This window comes from Sardina pilchardus, chromosome 4 (assembly GCF_963854185.1).
Source record: "Sardina pilchardus chromosome 4, fSarPil1.1, whole genome shotgun sequence".
Taxonomy (NCBI): domain Eukaryota; kingdom Metazoa; phylum Chordata; class Actinopteri; order Clupeiformes; family Clupeidae; genus Sardina; species Sardina pilchardus.
Genome location: NC_084997.1, coordinates 31,591,592 through 31,608,494, shown reverse-complemented (window position 1 = coordinate 31,608,494; position 16,903 = coordinate 31,591,592). Strand labels below are relative to the sequence as shown.

General features: G+C 41.6%; 1 protein-coding gene across 2 annotated transcripts; it reads left to right on the top strand.

The window, feature by feature from the left end:
• Positions 1-6,158: 6,158 nt before the first annotated feature.
• LOC134078838 (cytotoxic T-lymphocyte protein 4-like) lies at positions 6,159-12,166 on the top strand. Of its 2 annotated transcripts, none has more exons than XM_062534993.1 (4): positions 6,159-6,774; positions 7,437-7,794; positions 10,785-10,969; positions 11,760-12,166. In XM_062534993.1, exons 1-4 carry the CDS (start codon positions 6,717-6,719, stop codon positions 11,786-11,788), a joined length of 630 nt encoding a protein of 209 aa, XP_062390977.1. In that variant the 5' UTR covers positions 6,159-6,716; the 3' UTR covers positions 11,789-12,166. The 2 variants fall into 2 exon arrangements, with proteins under 2 accessions (XP_062390977.1, XP_062390976.1); XM_062534992.1 differs by having other exon boundaries at positions 6,162-6,774; positions 7,437-7,787.
• The last annotated feature ends 4,737 nt before the right edge of the window (positions 12,167-16,903 follow it).

The following is a 16,903-nucleotide window of genomic DNA, read 5'->3' as shown; positions in this document are numbered from 1 at the left end:
TTTTGCATTCCCGAGGCAGGTAAGGACGTCTCATTGCAGAATGCCTTTTGTAGTCGATGTACATCTGTGTATTTGTTTGCTGTTACTATAGTCGCTAACACTTTACTTGAAGGTATCTACATAACAGTGACATGACACTGTCATGACTAGGGCTGGGACAACGCATCGACTTAACCGATTAGTTCGACGCAAAAAATACGTCGGTTCAAAATATGCGAATCGACACGTCGTCAAAATCAAAACAAGGTTGGCGGCAACGTGAGTGACTCCTCAGAATTTCAAAAGTGCAAGCCACTGCAGCACGCACTCGTTCCTCTACTGCGTTTCTCTAACTATGGGCCGCGGACGGAGCTGCACCGGTCCGCAATGTAGAGAGACTGCTGGTCTGTGAGGCGGAGTGAAATTAGGCTCGGTGCTTCACCTGATAATTTGCTGCGCAATTGATGAAGCAACCGCGGCCCGACAAAAAAAGAAAACAAAGGTTTCAGCAATCAGGAGGAAATACTTGCTAATTTGATGTGAATAAACATACAGCAACACAATAGTGTTGGTATGAGCGTTCATTGAATGCATGCATGTGCGTGTTTGCGCGACAGAAACTGAAACTAATCGATAACGTTGGTGGCAAGTTCCGTTCAACCTGCTGTTTAATTATTTAACGACATTTAATAGAACAACGTGGATTCTTGATACAGAGCAGAGTATAGTTCAGTCAAATTTGAATATGGTCAAAAGATTGTAGCCTTAAGGCTGGCTTACATTGCACGATTTTGGTCTGTTTTAACAGTCGGCGACTGATTTCTTATAATTTATTAGTCGGTTGTTCTACGTGACAGAACAGCTCTATATCTGTTAGTGATGTCACACATCAAACAATGCTGCAGAAACGCGAAAAAATTACTTTGATATGAGTAGGCTATCATGTGATTTCCTGTGAATGATGACGTGTAGCCTATTGCACGATGGAAATAATTTGAAGGAATCTAGCAGCAGTCTTGTAAATAGTGACCCACAGTCTTTGCAAAATCCTAATCTGAGACTGGCCTGTGACTAGACTGTGACTAAAACCTCAATGAATTGTCTTTAGATGTGAGAGGGTCTGAGACTGTAGTTTTTCAAAAATCTTTTCCAAATCTTTGCAAAGTCTGGCAATGTAAGGTAGGCTTTAGTCTTTCATCTAAAAATCTTACGCCTATCTGCTCGGCCATAATATATAGACTAAAGTTGGTAGCCTACGTGTTTCCTGAATCCTTACATTCAGAGATTCAAATGGAATGTCATTAAAAAGCATGTCAATTTTGTCTCCATTTGCCTACCAGAGTTTGATGTTTGCACGAGGGAAACATCCCAAAACAATAGCACCCATATTATTGCTGTTGTTTTCAGAAGTAGCCTACTGTATTTATCATGCAACCATGCAAAAGCTATTGTAATTATACGGTATCTTACATTACTAAAGCAGGTCTGATTTTTTCACAAACTTTTTGTGAACAATGTTAGCATTTAAAACATTGACTGCTTTGAAGTGAAAGTACACTTAATACAGCATAATAATAATTATAATAATGATCATCATAATGATGATTTGATGGGGGTATACATATGTGTAGGTGGGCCCTATGGCCCCAAAGTCCCAAAGACTTAAAATAAGCCTACTTAACTTGTCATTTTATTGATGACAGTTCAATTTGACAACACTCCCAGTGTTTTCAAGGCATCAAGGTTTTATTGAATGCTACCTCTGACTTAGAATGCATTACTTTGCACTTGCATAGTCTTTCATTTAGGAATTTTAAGAGCAATAAACATACACTGCAATGTTTTATTTCATTCAGATATGTAAATCAACATGTATATATTGCAATTAGTCAATTAGTGGGGAGATAATCGATAATCGAATCGAATCGAAATCGAATCGAACTGAAAAAATGAATCGTTAGATTAATCGATGCATCGAAAAAATAATCGCTAGATTAATCATTTAAAAAATAATCGTTTATCCCAGCCCTAGTCATGACACAAGAACCCTAACCCTAACTCGTCATGACAAAAACCAAATAATGACACTCAATGACAAAGGCGTTATGTCATAAATGTCTTTTCACTATTTCACCCATTGGATCGCTTGAAGTGAGTAAAGAGAATGGCAAGTTTGGTTTGGTAGCTCTGGCCGTGGTCCTGGGATGCCAATAGCGGAGATCACTTGTGAGTGATGTCTGCCGACACCCCCTATGGATGAGGGGTACTTTGGAGTGTAGTTTAGAGTTTGGTCATCTGTTACATTAATCTGTTAAGTTTACATTTAAGTTTGTTTGGTTAAGCTTACATTGATTGCTCCTTTGTGATAGTATGTTTGTAACGGACCGCCACATATTTATTATAATAAAAATAACTTCATATAATTTTCAATGCACTTAGCCAACCAGGTTTCGTTAAACGTAATTGGGTGTTGACGTCACGCAGTCAGCTGACGATAAATCAGCTGCTTGGCCAAACCTGCGGGAGAGAGAACTAATCACGGAAGCTCTACCGGAGAGAGTGGTTGCCGAGGGCATGTGAGACGTGGCGGGAGCTTTTAAACAGAGAATATTCACACTGGAGGTAGATACGGGATTCCTCTGGATCGTACCTTTATGGATTAATCCCTTGGAGGAATTACCGAAGCAGCGCGGAACCTGAAGAAAAGGACCGGCTCAAACTACGCGTGTGCAGTGATGTATAAAGTACTAAAGATCCAGACTTGAGTAGAAGTACAAGTGCTCTATCAAAAAAGTGACTTGAGTAGAAGTAGAAGTGCTCTTTAAAAACCGTACTTAAGTGGAAGTACTAAAGTATTAAACATGTTTTGTACTTAAGTAATGCAAGTAGTTTCTTTTTTAAAATACTACTCAAGTACTGAAAGTAAAAGTAGAAGTATTATGTAATTAGCTGATTTGCGAACGAGATGGGTGCAAAAGGTATCAGCATAATCATTCAGTGCAGGCCCCTTGGCAGACACACGGGGGCCGTAGGCCCTAGGCTATATAAACATGTGGTAGTAGTTAAACGAGGTGAATAAATATGTAGCCATCTATCTATCTATCTATCTGTCTATCTATCTATCTATCTATCTATCTAATGCATCAGTCAGTAGCCATAGCATGAAAAATACATGATAAGACTATAGTGTCACAATTGTTTTAACATAAGTTAAGAATTTTGATACTGATTTGATATGGGAGCCCCACCACACCAGCGGAGACCAGACATTACAAGGCATACTTCCAACACAGTGAAAAGGTGGCTTCATATCATATTTGTATTTCAAACATTTTGAAATTCATATGAAGTTTACATTAGGCCTATTTTATGATCTGCACAATTAGTTAAAATACATAGTATGTTGAGTATTTGATATAGATTTTTTATTTTGACTCACATTTTACACGATTGTCATATTGACTTACATTTATCTTTAATGTCAACTGTCTAATTGAGTGCCTGTCACTTTAAAAGAACATGAGAGTAATTAGGCCTCTGTCATGGTAGGTTATCCGGCTAGTCTAGAATAGGCATAATGCATAGAAATATGTGGAAGCAATGCTTATGTTTTCTATGTAATTTATGTAGTTTAAATAAATGTTCTAAAACCAAACAAGTGGAAGAACACAATATTCAAGTAGTAGGCTTATTGTGGGGTGCTACACAGACTGAAGTCGGAGACCAAGAAGAAATGTTGCAATTTAAAAACTGGATTAGGCTACTCGAGAATGACTTATTGTACAAATGAATGCTTCTCATGTAGCCTAACTTCACCTTGATTTTCTCGCGAACCCTTAATTACAGCAACTATTTAATACCATTGGAAAGCTAAGATCGTGCTGTCAACAAGTGACACGCATCAGTGTGACTAGGACTTCGTGAGCAATCCGGAACGGAGTTGTTCGTGACCGACACACCAGTAACGAGTAACGATGGAGCACATAAAAAATGTATCGGAGTAAAAGTACTATACTCATCGAAAATATGTAGTGAAGTAAAAGTAGAAGTAGCAGAAAAAAATAATACTCCAGTAAAGATACTGCATTTCAGTACTTAAGTAGAGTACTTAAGTAGTTCTACTTTGTTACTATACATCTCTGCGCGTGTGTTGCGCACGACGGAATGGATCAGCAGCATGACAAGGTTCCCTTGTCGGGGTGTTGTTCAAGATCCCTGGTTTCAGTCGTAGGCCGACTCTGCAGTTCCCCTGGCTATAGTCTCCGCTGGTAACTCTACGCTCATCTCCGAGTTCACATTCCCTTTCCGTCAGTACACAACTACTTCAGCCTCTTCCACAACTCAGTTTCCATACAAACCTTTCGGACTCTTCCTTTTTTGTTGTGTAAATATGTATTCGTTTTGCATTGATTAGTTAGGTGTATTAATATATGTGTTGTATGTAACTATCACAATATATTATTTGAAATTTATAAAACGTTTGTGTTGTTTCCTTTGTGTGATAGTTCGCTGTAACTGTGGCTAGATTTGAATTGGCAGCAAACACTGCCTGGCACCCCAGAGACAATTTTATTGTCTTAAATTAAACAAAGATTCAGATTTGTCCCGTTACATGTTTACCTTCCTGAATTTTACTTTGTATTCACACTTAAGTGATATTGACTTATCTTTATGGTTCACTGGTTAATAAATGATTAATTCACCCATCAATTACATATCTCTCATCTAGTATGCTAGCATGTGACCAGCAATGGCCGCGTTTCTCAGATTCGTTAAGAAGCTCTTAAGTGCTAAGATCTTCTTATAGGAGCGTCCTTAGCACTCCAAAGAAGATCTAAGCACTTAAGAGCTTCATAACGAATCTGAGAAACGCGGCCATTGCTGGTCACGCGAGCAGATGAAAGTGGTCAAACAGGGGAATCATTTTAAAAGGACTCTTGTCTCTTATTGTCTGAACACAGCTTTTGGATGTTGTTGGCTTTTAATCTGGTATCGCTGGACCCTGAACTGTGAGGAATTGATAAGAAGTGATTTCAGTTTAAAGTAGCCTGCAGGTCAGGGGACCTAAACTAATAGCATTACTATGGGTTCACGTCCATGGTAATGCTATATGTAATTTCACACATGCATGCACACAGACACACACACACAATATCTCCTCAACACCTACAGAATCTAGTGCAGCTCTTTCTTTTTTTTGATGGCAACCAAATTCTATGAATGTCCCATCTGGAGCAGGTTTACAGTAACTCTGAGCGCCGAGGCGATCTCACCTAATTTCCTCTCTCTTCGATGTGACAACGGGTATCCGTCAACGGGTATCCGTCTGTCTCTCTCTCTCTCTCTCTCTCTCTCTCTCTCTAACCCTATCACTCTCGCTCTCTCTCTCTTTCTATCTCTCTATCGATCTCTCCTTCTCGCTCTCTCTCTGGGGCCTGACCTGCGGTACGGGGAAGACCACAAAGTAATCTTCCGTATGACAGTATTACTGAAACCGATTACTGAAACAAAGAGAAGATTGAGAAGAAACTCTTAGGAACAGAGGAAGTAATCATCATCATCATCATCATCATTTTGTGAAATATTGAGGTCACAGTTCTTAAATGATTACTCAGTGATTTTGGAGCTCATCCACATTGAAAACATTTTACATTTTAAAAGTGAATTTTAAATTCAATCCACCAGAAAAACATACATGCTAAAAGATAATACACATGACAATCCAAGACAAAAGGAGAGCATTGTCATGAAACTGAATTTAATTACTCAAGTAGACCATCAATTTCATCCTTTCTTTGTGTAACGTCTTGATTAACAGATGATCCACCAGAGCAGCGCTTAAATATTAGCCTATCCTCCTCCATGTGCCGAGCTGGCCCAATGTGTTACACTGTCTACACTGTTTACTGGCTACATTAGCCCATGTGCACAACCCCTACCTCCATCCCCCTGACTGGACTGTGGTCTAACCTCATACTTGACCAATGGCTGATGTCCTTCTACTTCAAACCTATCCTTGCACTGCTGCTATACTTTTTATATGACTATGTTTACTTTTCTCTTATTTTGTCCTTATATATTGTTACATTAATGCTTATATGTTCTCTTTATTGCCCATATTTAGTGCTGGTCGTTAGACTTTAACCCTGCACTGCTGCACTGCTGGACTTATTTGCACTACCACCATGACACACACCTCATACTGAATCCCTGCTGCGTCACTACAAGTGCTGCATGCTTATACATCCTTATTACATTCATGAGGATCCTTGTTTTATAGTATCTGTACTATATTTTACTGTTCTTTTTAGGATTTGTTATTTTATCATCCTGTTTATGTCGCAGAGTACGTTGTGTGGTGTTTTAAGCTACTGGGACCTTGAATTTCCCTTAATTGGGAATCAGTGAAGTATATATCTATCTATCTATCTATCTTTCTATATTCATCTGTAGTGTTCCATTCAATACTGAAAGTCTTGAAAAGCGTAGGCTGACGTCACAAGTGAGCGTGTTTCTTTCCGCCGAGTCAAGTTGTCGCTGGTCTGCTTATTTTGTTTGTTTAGCCTACCATTGCCTTTGAGGATGGAACTTTATTGTGTAAAAACCCTGTTCTTTGTTCTTTCCCCGAATCTTTTCTCATATGAGCCCATTTTCTTCCCCGTTAACCATGTTTACCTGCTTTTGTTCCGCAGGTAGTATATAAAACCCCAAGACTTTGCCAGCACAGCCATGCCACCATGTATAACTCTCTGATCATTGCGAGCCTTGTCTACCTAGCCACACCTGCAGTGAATGGTAAGCATCTCTCTGAATTCATCTCTCTCTACGTTGCTGTCTGTTTCCGTTTCTGTTCAATGAGTCGTTTTTACGGTATTTTTTTATTGTAAAATGTATTTTGGCCCTGCCATATTGTTGTACAGAATGAGTAAAGGGGTGTGAGAGAGAGAACAACAGTGATTCTCAGGGATGTTCTCATGCAGTTGAGAAGGAACTGCGGGTTGTGCAATGTAGTGGTACACTCATTTCAATGTGGACCAATAACTAAATGTGAGCCAATGACTAATAATGTTCAGTTTCAGCAAAAGCGACTTTTATTAACTTCAATTAAATTCACTTGAGCTCAGACCGTGGATTTTAATTGGTCAACGACTGTGATACAGTTTAGGCTGAAAATGGCTGATTTCCACATTTCCACAGGGATTGACTGAAAGATTGATTGATTGATTGATTGATTGATTGATTGATTGATTGATTGATTGATTGATTGATTGATTGATTGACTGACTGATGTGATGTATGGATTAATTGATGGGCTGGCAGATTGTTTGATTGAACTGTGCATGTATTGATTGATTAATGTATGGATGGATGAATGGATCGATTGATTGATTGATTATGATAATTATTTGATTGATTGATTGATTGATTGATGGCCGGCCATGCCTCCCCCTCCATAGGCCAGCACATTGTGCAGCCATATCGCGTAGTGGCGACTGAAGGCCAGGCGACGATAGAGTGCCGTTACGCCTCCCCTCCCCGCCACCAGCCCCAGGAGCTCCATGTGACGCTGCTCAAGGGTCTCTATGGCGACGCCACCGTATGCAGCGACTACCTGAACTCCACCGCCCGCAGGAAACAGACGCCGGAGCCCAACGCTTGCGTAATCACGCTGAGCGAGAGGGGCGTCAACGTGACTGTCGCCAAACTGAAGGGAGTCGACACTGACATGTACCGCTGTATGGTCAAGGTGCTGATGCCCCCGCCCTACCTGGTGAAGCGAGGGAATGGCACCCTGGTGTACGTCCCAGGTGAGAGGTGGGCCTCTTCTTCTAGTGCACTTCGTTAGAGTAACTAATAGCATTCATTAAATATACTGGAGGTGGGCCTCTTCTTCTAGTGCACTTCGTTAGAGTAACTAATAGCATTCATTGAATTTACTGGAGGTGGGCTTCTTCCTCTAGTGCACTTCGTTAGAGTAACTAATAGCATTCATTGAATTTACTGGAGGTGGGCCTCTTCTTCTAGTGCACTTCGTTAGAGTAACTAATAGCATTCATTAAATATACTGGAGGTGGGCCTCTTCTTTTAGTGCACTTCGTTAGAGTAACTAATAGCATTCATTAAATATACTGGAGGTGGGCTTCTTCTTCTAGTGCACTTCGTTAGAGTAACTAATAGCATTCATTAAATATACTGGAGGTGGGCTTCTTCTTTTAGTGCACTTCGTTAGAGTAACTAATAGCATTCATTAAATATACAGGAGGTGGGCTTCTTCTTCTAGTGCACTTCGTTAGAGTAACTAATAGCATTCATTAAATATACTGGAGGTGGGCTTCTTCTTTTAGTGCACTTCGTTAGAGTAACTAATAGCATTCATTAAATATACAGGAGGTGGGCTTCTTCTTCTAGTGCACTTCGTTAGAGTAACTAATAGCATTCATTAAATATACTGGAGGTGGGCCTCTTCTTCTAGTGCACTTCGTTAGAGTAACTAATAGCATTCATTAAATATACTGGAGGTGGGCTTCTTCTTTTAGTGCACTTTGTTAGAGTAACTAATAGCATTCATTAAATATACAGGAGGTGGGCTTCTTCTTCTAGTGCACGTTGTTAGAGTAACTAAAAGCATTCATTAAAAAGTTGGAGTCAGGGGGGCTGGAGGCTCAAATTTCAAGTAATCTCAGGTCTTTACTCTCAAATATCTTGAAGTGCCACTACAATGATTTCAGCATGTTGCACATAGCTTACTGTTTGCAGTCAGCATTTAATGACATAGAAACCCATGACAGAGATATTTTATTAATTTAGCATCATTGTGTCTTAGAGTGACATTTAGATATTAGCATTTTATACTAGGCTTCTTCATAAGGCTGACAACAGTTTGGTCCGATACAAACAGTAATCCCAGTCTGTGTGTGTGTGCTGTGAGTGTTGGTGTGGCTATGAGATTGCTCACCCACCCAGTGCCCTCTATAGACCCTTTTCAGGCTAACGTCAGACACTTTCCGCTTTGAAGCTTTGCTGGGTATCAGTTCATCCGGCGTAAGCAAAAGCTATGGTGATACGGTTACAGTTCTTGAGGTAAGATTAATATTTCACGTGTATTATCTTCATTTTCCTTGTTATCGTTGGCGATCATTGCCATCACGTAGCTGCCTTGATTTGAGAGTAAAGTCAGTAGCCTAATCCTTAATATATAGCAGCAACATCAGCTAGTTTCAAGTTGGTTTGATAGTGGATATTCGACAGAGATTCAAAATAAGGAACGGCCTTTCATTGAGTATCCGAATATCCAATATCAAACCAACTTGCTAACATGTTAGCTAGCTGAAGTTGCTGCTATGTATAGCACGGGTCTCCTAACGTTAGGACTAACGTTATGTTCAGTTATCGTTTGCAATCATTGCTCTAGTAGCTGCATTGATTTGAGAGTAAAGTTAAATGACGTTATGACTGTATATTACTGCTACCGGACGAAGTGATACCCAGCTGCTGACATCACGTGAAAAGGGTCTATTGCACATGAATTAATCTAAGCATAGACACAGATGTTCCACAAGGGGGCACTATATCATGAGGCTGCTGTGTTTGTCAACAGAGTAGAAAACTGCTTTATTTCTGGCATTTGATAACTGTTGCTTCGAAATTGATGTGCTGCAATGCATGAACATTGGTGTGTGAACAAAATTATAAAAAAAACAAATTTGTATTCCGCATCCGGAATCGGGTAAAGTACAAGAAATGAATTCAATAGCTGTTGATCAATTTGTTTGTACTGGCCCTGTCTCCTGAGTAATTGTCAGGATATCAGCAGTTGAGTAGCAAAACCCATCTGTAGCAAATAGCCAAATGTACAAAGCGGTTATCTGCTCAATGTAGGCTACACATCGGTTAAAAAGGCAGGGGCCTGACAAATCAGTGAGGATTTGATTTGATCCCCATTTTTGTGACATCACAAAGACCAAAAATGGTGCACTGACAATTGAAACCAGATATTCCTGGTAATTATGTTTACTGTGTACTTTACTCATTCTGGCCGTGTTTCCCAGATTCGTTAAGAAGCTCTTAAGTGCTAAGAACTTCTTAGGAACGTTCTTAGAGCGCTCCTAAGAAGTTCTTAGCACTTAAGAGCTTCTTAACGAATCTGGGAAACCCGGGCAATATGTGTTGAAAGACATGGAAAACATATCAAACATATCAAAAACAAGAAATACTTGACTTTTGCCGCAGTGGGTCTTTTTAACCTATTCTCCTTTTAAAAACACAGATGTCATGACCGTATGTACTTCTTTTAAGTGCTCTATTCCAAATTAATTTCATTTGATGGTTTTGTGACAAATTCAAGAACAAAAAATAGCTAGTTTTGTATGTTATGAATTTGACGCTTTTCAAAGGCTTGAACATTTTTCCATCTTGCCGATGAAATTACTCAGAAAGGAAATGGGTTTTGGGTGCTGTCCCAGGCTCAGAAGAACAGGTTAACACACACACACACACACACAGACACAAAGAGGGAGAGAGAGATAAAAAGCGTGTCAGCCATTTTCTCCACCCACATGCATCCGCCAGTGATGTCATATCCGCTCTCTGTGATCACTGAGCAGCAAACAGTGGAACACTCTAGAGTCCTTTGTCAGCACCTGCGGAACCCTGACTATGACCACTGATCAACAAATCAGCATATTTGCTTTGTGTCATTTACCTTGCTGGTTTGTTCTGCCTTGCTTCGTTGGCTTTGGTACATTGTGTCTTGGTATATAGCTGTGTTTGTTCACCATGCCGTTTTGACTGGTCCTGTTCCACAGAGAAACTGAGATGCTCAATGACAGAGATGCAGTACCAAGCCCCGACACTGGATCAGGGGACAACGGAGACTACAAAAGAGGGGCAGGGCCTAAGGGTGACCTGTGTGGCACTCCATCTCCCCCTGGTGGTGGCCATTGGGATTCTGATTCTGGGAGTCTGCGTCATCACCATCACCATCTGCCAGGTGCATTATCCCTTGCTCACAAGATTTATACTATAACAGTAGTCGTGCTTACAAGACTTATACTATAACAGTCTTGCTCACAAGACTTATACTATAACAGTAGTCGTGCTCACAAGACTTATAATAGTCTTGCTCGCAAGACTTATACTATAACAGTAGTCTTGCTCATAAGACTAATTTAAAAGCTAGGCAAAGTGCAGAGTTCACTCTATGAGCGAGGTTCTCGTGGAATCAGGTGGCGTGAGACAGCTGTTTGTGCTTAGGACCTTTCACGTAGTATTACATTTGCTAATAGATTTTGCATAGTTATTACAGTAATTTCCTGTGTATTAGCCGCATTGTGTATAAGCCGCGGGACACCATATTAATACCATATTTATTGTCCCCATGTATTAACCTCCTAGCTGAAGAACTTTTGCAAAATCAATGTATAAGCCGCGGCTAATAGTTGGGAAATTACAGTAAGCAAGCTTTAGTTCAGACTTTAGACTTTGCCCATGCATTCATTTAGGGCCCTTAATCTGTTATTTTAAGATAACTTTTCAGTTTAGATATGAAGAGAACAAGTTCAAACATTGGCCCCCAGAAGACAGGTTGGACTAGAGTCTGCTCGTCCTCAGTGCTGAGGTCTTACATCTGTTTGGTCTGCCACAAACTTTTATCAGCAATTAACAGTGACTGTTATCCACGTAAATCTCTCAGGAAACAGAGCCAGGTCAACATCTCAGTGTGATGGTTGAGATTATTAGATGGCGATTTTGAATTATTTTGTGCTGTGGTGTTTTCTTAGGTCAAGAGGATTACGACACGATTAGGTGAAATGGTGGAGGCATCCTCAGGATTACGACACGAATAGGTGACATGGTGGAGGCATCCTCAGGTTATTTACCTCAGGGCAAGAGGCTTACAACAGGAACAGGTGACATGGAAGCACCCAGCCACTGACAGCCAGAGTAACACCAAAGACCATCGACTGACTTCAAGAGAAAATATGATTATTTAATTGTATTATTTATAAATTATGTGTTTACAGATAAATTAATATAAAATCAAAATCTAAGATGTTATATGTTATTCATGTTACTGTGATTTAATGTCAGATATTATATATCACTTTGCACTGAATCAGTTATTTTGTAGGATGTAGCATCTGTGCTCTGTAGGTGAGTAGTAAAACGCTTCTAAACGTTTCTAAGTTGTAGCACAATAAAAAAAAAAAAAAAAAGAGGAGATTTTAAACTGTAGCTGAGTTCATTTTGTAAAGTTTCCCTTTTTATGTGTATCAATAAAAACATGAAATGACACGAGAAGAATATGTAGGTACTTCCACACTGGACAGCACTCTGGCAATTTGCTCGTCTTTTTTGCGGTTCGGTCCGAGCTTTCATACTGGAGGCTGGGAATATTCCTCCTGTAGGGGTACACTTATTGCCTCCTCCACTGCAGAAGCTGAAGAAGACAGCTATAGGCACACCGCCATAGGCTGGAGGGTCTTCAAGAGCCGTTTCTGTGGGCAGACTACATTTTTCTGACGGCCTGATGGAAGCAGTGTTGTGCACGTTCACACTCTTCAGTAACTAGTTCAAAGTTCAGTTCACACACGTGCAAAGTGAACTGTTCACGTTCATAGTTCACCATTTTTAATTTTGAACTAGTTCAAATTCAGTTCATTTGAATGAAAATCTGTTTCTGACGGAATATAGGCTACAGCCACCTGTTGTTCTCATCTAATTGAGAATGTCCGTAAATTGGGCTTTATTTCGCTGGGCAGATACATTTCTTTTAGGTATATGGCAGATACCGACGCCTAATAAATGCGGCCGCGCATTTATTAATAATTAATAATAAATGCGTCAGCTGTGCATGCCTGACGGCAGAAGAGTGTAGTTTTTACACCGGGGGTATGGAGGAGGTTGCCTTGTTGCATTACCTTACCAGATGGATCAGTGACATACTGTAGGGCTCTTTGAACACGTTATGCATCCCTCTATCATCACTGACAAGTGCAGAATCTTTCCGCGATTGCATTCATATAGGCCTAGCAGCGGTTCTGTGTACAATGCATCATGCGTAACGTGATCATGGGTAATGTAGTAAGGTAGTGCAAAGCTGTAGTTTAGGAGTGGCGCCCGTGGGCAGTGAGTGTGACAACGACATTCTGTTTCTGAATTGCCAGCAGATAGTGTCACTCGACTTCTCAGGACAAAATAAATTCTGTAACGTTTAATTGGACATCAACAGTGACGTTCGTCGTTCATTTCCCAAAATCTGAGCGAATTCACGTTCAAATTCATTATTTACAAATGTGTTGCGTTCAGTTCAGCGTTCACAGAAAAATGAGCGTGTTCAATTGTGATCATTTATGTTTGGGCCTGCAATCAATCACTGACACAACTTTACATATGACCATAAGCTAGAGTCATGGACGAGGGGTGGCCCTATCCAGACCCAAAGCATTCTGAACTCAGCTAGCCGGCTTTTACCAATTCTTCCATAGCGCTATTAGCACTAGCAACTGGGCATGTGTTATACTGCACATAAATCGCCTCTTTTAGCCCATACAATGCTAACAAGAGCTCCACACTTCATCGACAGTGTAACTAGGTTGGCAACATTTGACACCATTTTGAACTGAATCTATTGACAAATGCTAATCTCGTCTTGTTGACAGAAGGAGGACTGTGCGTGTGAGCATTCAAAAAGGAGCAGGGGGTCGCATGGGAAAATTAGTTGGTTCCCCATACACGGGGGAAGCAGGGTGCGAGTTAGGGGGGAGCAGGGGGAGCCATGGCTCCCCTAGTGGCCACCTGAGCTCCCCTGGAAACATGGTTTGTGAAATTTTGGGGGAGCTCTAAAATATTAATGATTGCCAAATAAATCATATTTTGACCATGGTTTTCCCTCAAAGGTGTAAAATCAGATAAATAAAATTGTATTTTGAGTTCATGATTCATGAAAAAAGTGCCAGCTTTCGCGCTTGAAACGTGGGGACGCTGCCTGCAGCTCCACCCACTACCCACTCACACAAGCTCGTTCACACTAGCACTGTAGTCGAATGTCTAAATCTGTGCATCGTTGTGTTGTGTATGGCGTTGCGTCTCTCCAGGCAGGGAGAGGGTTGTGTTGTGCCCTGTATTGTAAAGGCTTTGCCATAATTTGTTCATGGTTGCAGCCGCTGGCTGCTCTTATTTCGTGTGTTTGGCTCTGTGTACAGGATATCCCATGTGGTTGTGAAACAATGTAAGTTGTTGAGTAGCCTAATTCTAAGTTGATTCAATTAAACAGTCAGAAGACACATAATTGGTGGTCCGTGGATTATTTACTATCAAGTTCACTGAAGTTTGCGTAGCCCATTCGGGAAATCTGTTGACGTGATCCATCAGGGTGTTTCGTCTAAATATGGCTATATAGCTGTTAGACCTATCGCACCCGTGTGCAACGAATTTTCTCTTTATAATAGGCCTATGCCTATGCTGTTGCAGGATTGGCATTTAAACTTTGCCCCCCCCCCCCCCAAAAAAAAAAACCGCCCCGCCCCCCGGCTCCCCCGGAGACCGTGGTATAACTCGCACACTGGGGGGAAGGGGTGCATCTGTGAATGGTGCCTTATGGCTCATGGCTGAAGTGCATTGGGCCACACTGCACTGTGTGTGGTAGCAGTGTGCGGGGGAGGGGTACACCTGCAGTAGGCTGAGGAGGTGGGAGTGAGGGGGCATGGTTGTCTGAAGTGCATGGAGCCATGCTGTCTGTGGTAACATCATCATGAGAAGGGGTACATCAGCACTTGGTTGTGGAGGTGAGGGTGAGAGGGCATGTGGTGAACATATTGGGGTAGGTAAAGGGTGAGGTGTGGGGGGGTAGGCGGGCCATTGCAGCTGGAGCAGGTCAATCAAACCTGTTGAGGCGGACAGCAAACCCGGTGTTGAATTGGTGCCGTTCAGAATTCTTTGAACCATGGTGCCATCTGAACCAGCCTGCATTTCCACCAGTTCTGAACCGAACCAAGGATGCGTCATCAACAAAGCAAAAGTTAATTATATGCATAAACGGGAGAAAGATATGACCAGTTGTCCCGTAAAAGCGGCAGAAATTAAAGACCATTTCCTGAATGGTGGTTGTGGTGGTTGGTTGTCTGCGGGCAAGTGACATGTACTGTGGTTGGAGGAAAACCAGGTTGTGATCTGATCTCCACAGCGGTGTATGCATTTCTGACATTAGCACACATAAGGTCAATTGCGCTGTTATTCCGTGCCTGCCAATTTACAAACTGACGAAAGGCAGACGGAGTTCACTTCAGTGTAATATGATTGAAGTCCCCTGAAATTGCAACGCAGGCTTCAGGGAGCTGAGCTTGAAACCTCGCTACAACTGAATGGATGACGTCACATGCAGTTTCAACCAGAGCTCGTGGAGGGATGTAGACACAAACGACAATGCCAGGCAAGAACTCCCTTGGCATGTAATACACAACGCACCAATTACACAAAGATAGTTCATAAAAAGCACCTATGGCTTTTGCTTTCTCTGCGTGCAGGGCATATGCCTATTCTTTCTAAATGGTCCTATTTTGGCCACTTATTGGGCATCTATTTCTAGCAAAACTGCACATGTGCAAGACTTCACAACACCCACCTCGTTCCAGCTGCAAGATTACAACACATGATTGACATGCTGTATTCACAACATACCACATGATTGGCACAATGTATTCACATGTCAAGTTTTGGCAGCGGAAGGGGCCAAAACTCCACCTTACAAACTTAAAAACATACATTTTCTATGGGAGATTCTTTGAGTGCTGTATCTTCTCTTTAGAAAGTCTTTGGTGTAAACCTGTTTCCTGATTGGCAACAAGTGCTACATTCAGTTTCAATGAGCAGGTTGTTATGCACAATTCAGCCAGGAGAGAGCGGCACAGGGCAAATATGTCAGCAATCATTAAGTCAAAACATGCAGACATGTTTTCAGTAATTTTGAGTCAACGACTCCCAAGTCACTGGAAGACCGGGCGGGCACACTCAGAAGCAACGGGGCCATGTTAGGAGGCGGTTCTGGCACAAGCTCTTCTTTGTCTAGGGTGTGCTAATTTAAACTTTAAACTTAAAACCCGCAACACAACATAAACAGGAAACAAACACAGAAAGGCCTACCAGCTACCCTACACGCTAGCCCTATGTGTGGTGCACAAACTTGGAAGTAGGGGCTTTGTTAGCTTGGTAGGAGCCTCAGAGAGCAGTCAACATCAGTGTTGCCAGGTCACGTGAGCAAAAATAAGCAACTGGGTCTCTTAAATAAACCTCAAATAAGCGACCCAAGTAGCATCCCCTCCCCGAACCCCTGACGTTACATTTCTGGGGCGGTCATGTTAAAGGAGCCTATTGTTACAACGTAGAGTTGACGCAGAGGCATAGGTTTAAAATGCCCTCTGTGAACATGCAGACGCTGCGTGGGTTATACGCAGAAACAACAAACATGAAGCAAGCCCAAAAGAAGCGACCACATAAAATACACGCCCCCAAAACTGCAACCCGCAACTTCACAGAAAAACAAGCTCAAGTCGCTTATAATAAGCGATCAACATACCTTTGGCATCCTCGCGTTCCCTGCCCGTTATCCGATAGCTCTACAGCCAGCCCAAGTGTTGGTTCTTGTAAAGTTCAGGTTTTATTTTTACTTAGTGGTGGTTATTCCAAAATATTATCCTCATAGGTTTGCCCAAAGGTGGCTTCAAACGAAAGGGGAGAGCAAAGGCCCTGCTCCCACAGCAGGCCCAAAACCAATTGACTCTCTCCTGATTGCCAAGACAGGTGTACTTTTACCAAATTAGCCACAGGTAGTAACATTACTGAAGCCCGGCTTGTCAGTCAGTGCTACCATGTGACCCTAACCTATCCTAACAAGCAAGTACCGGTTATTCAGAGCGATGCCATAGAA

Excerpts from the sequence above, each read along its gene's own strand:
- LOC134078838 (XM_062534992.1), top strand. The coding sequence starts at position 6,717 with ATGTATAACTCTCTGATCATTGCGAGCCTTGTCTACCTAGCCACACCT. Across the intron at positions 6,775-7,436 it reads AGCCACACCTGCAGTGAATG|GCCAGCACATTGTGCAGCCA; the intron begins GTAAGCATCTCT and ends CCCCCTCCATAG. Across the intron at positions 7,788-10,784 it reads CACCCTGGTGTACGTCCCAG|AGAAACTGAGATGCTCAATG; the intron begins GTGAGAGGTGGG and ends CCTGTTCCACAG.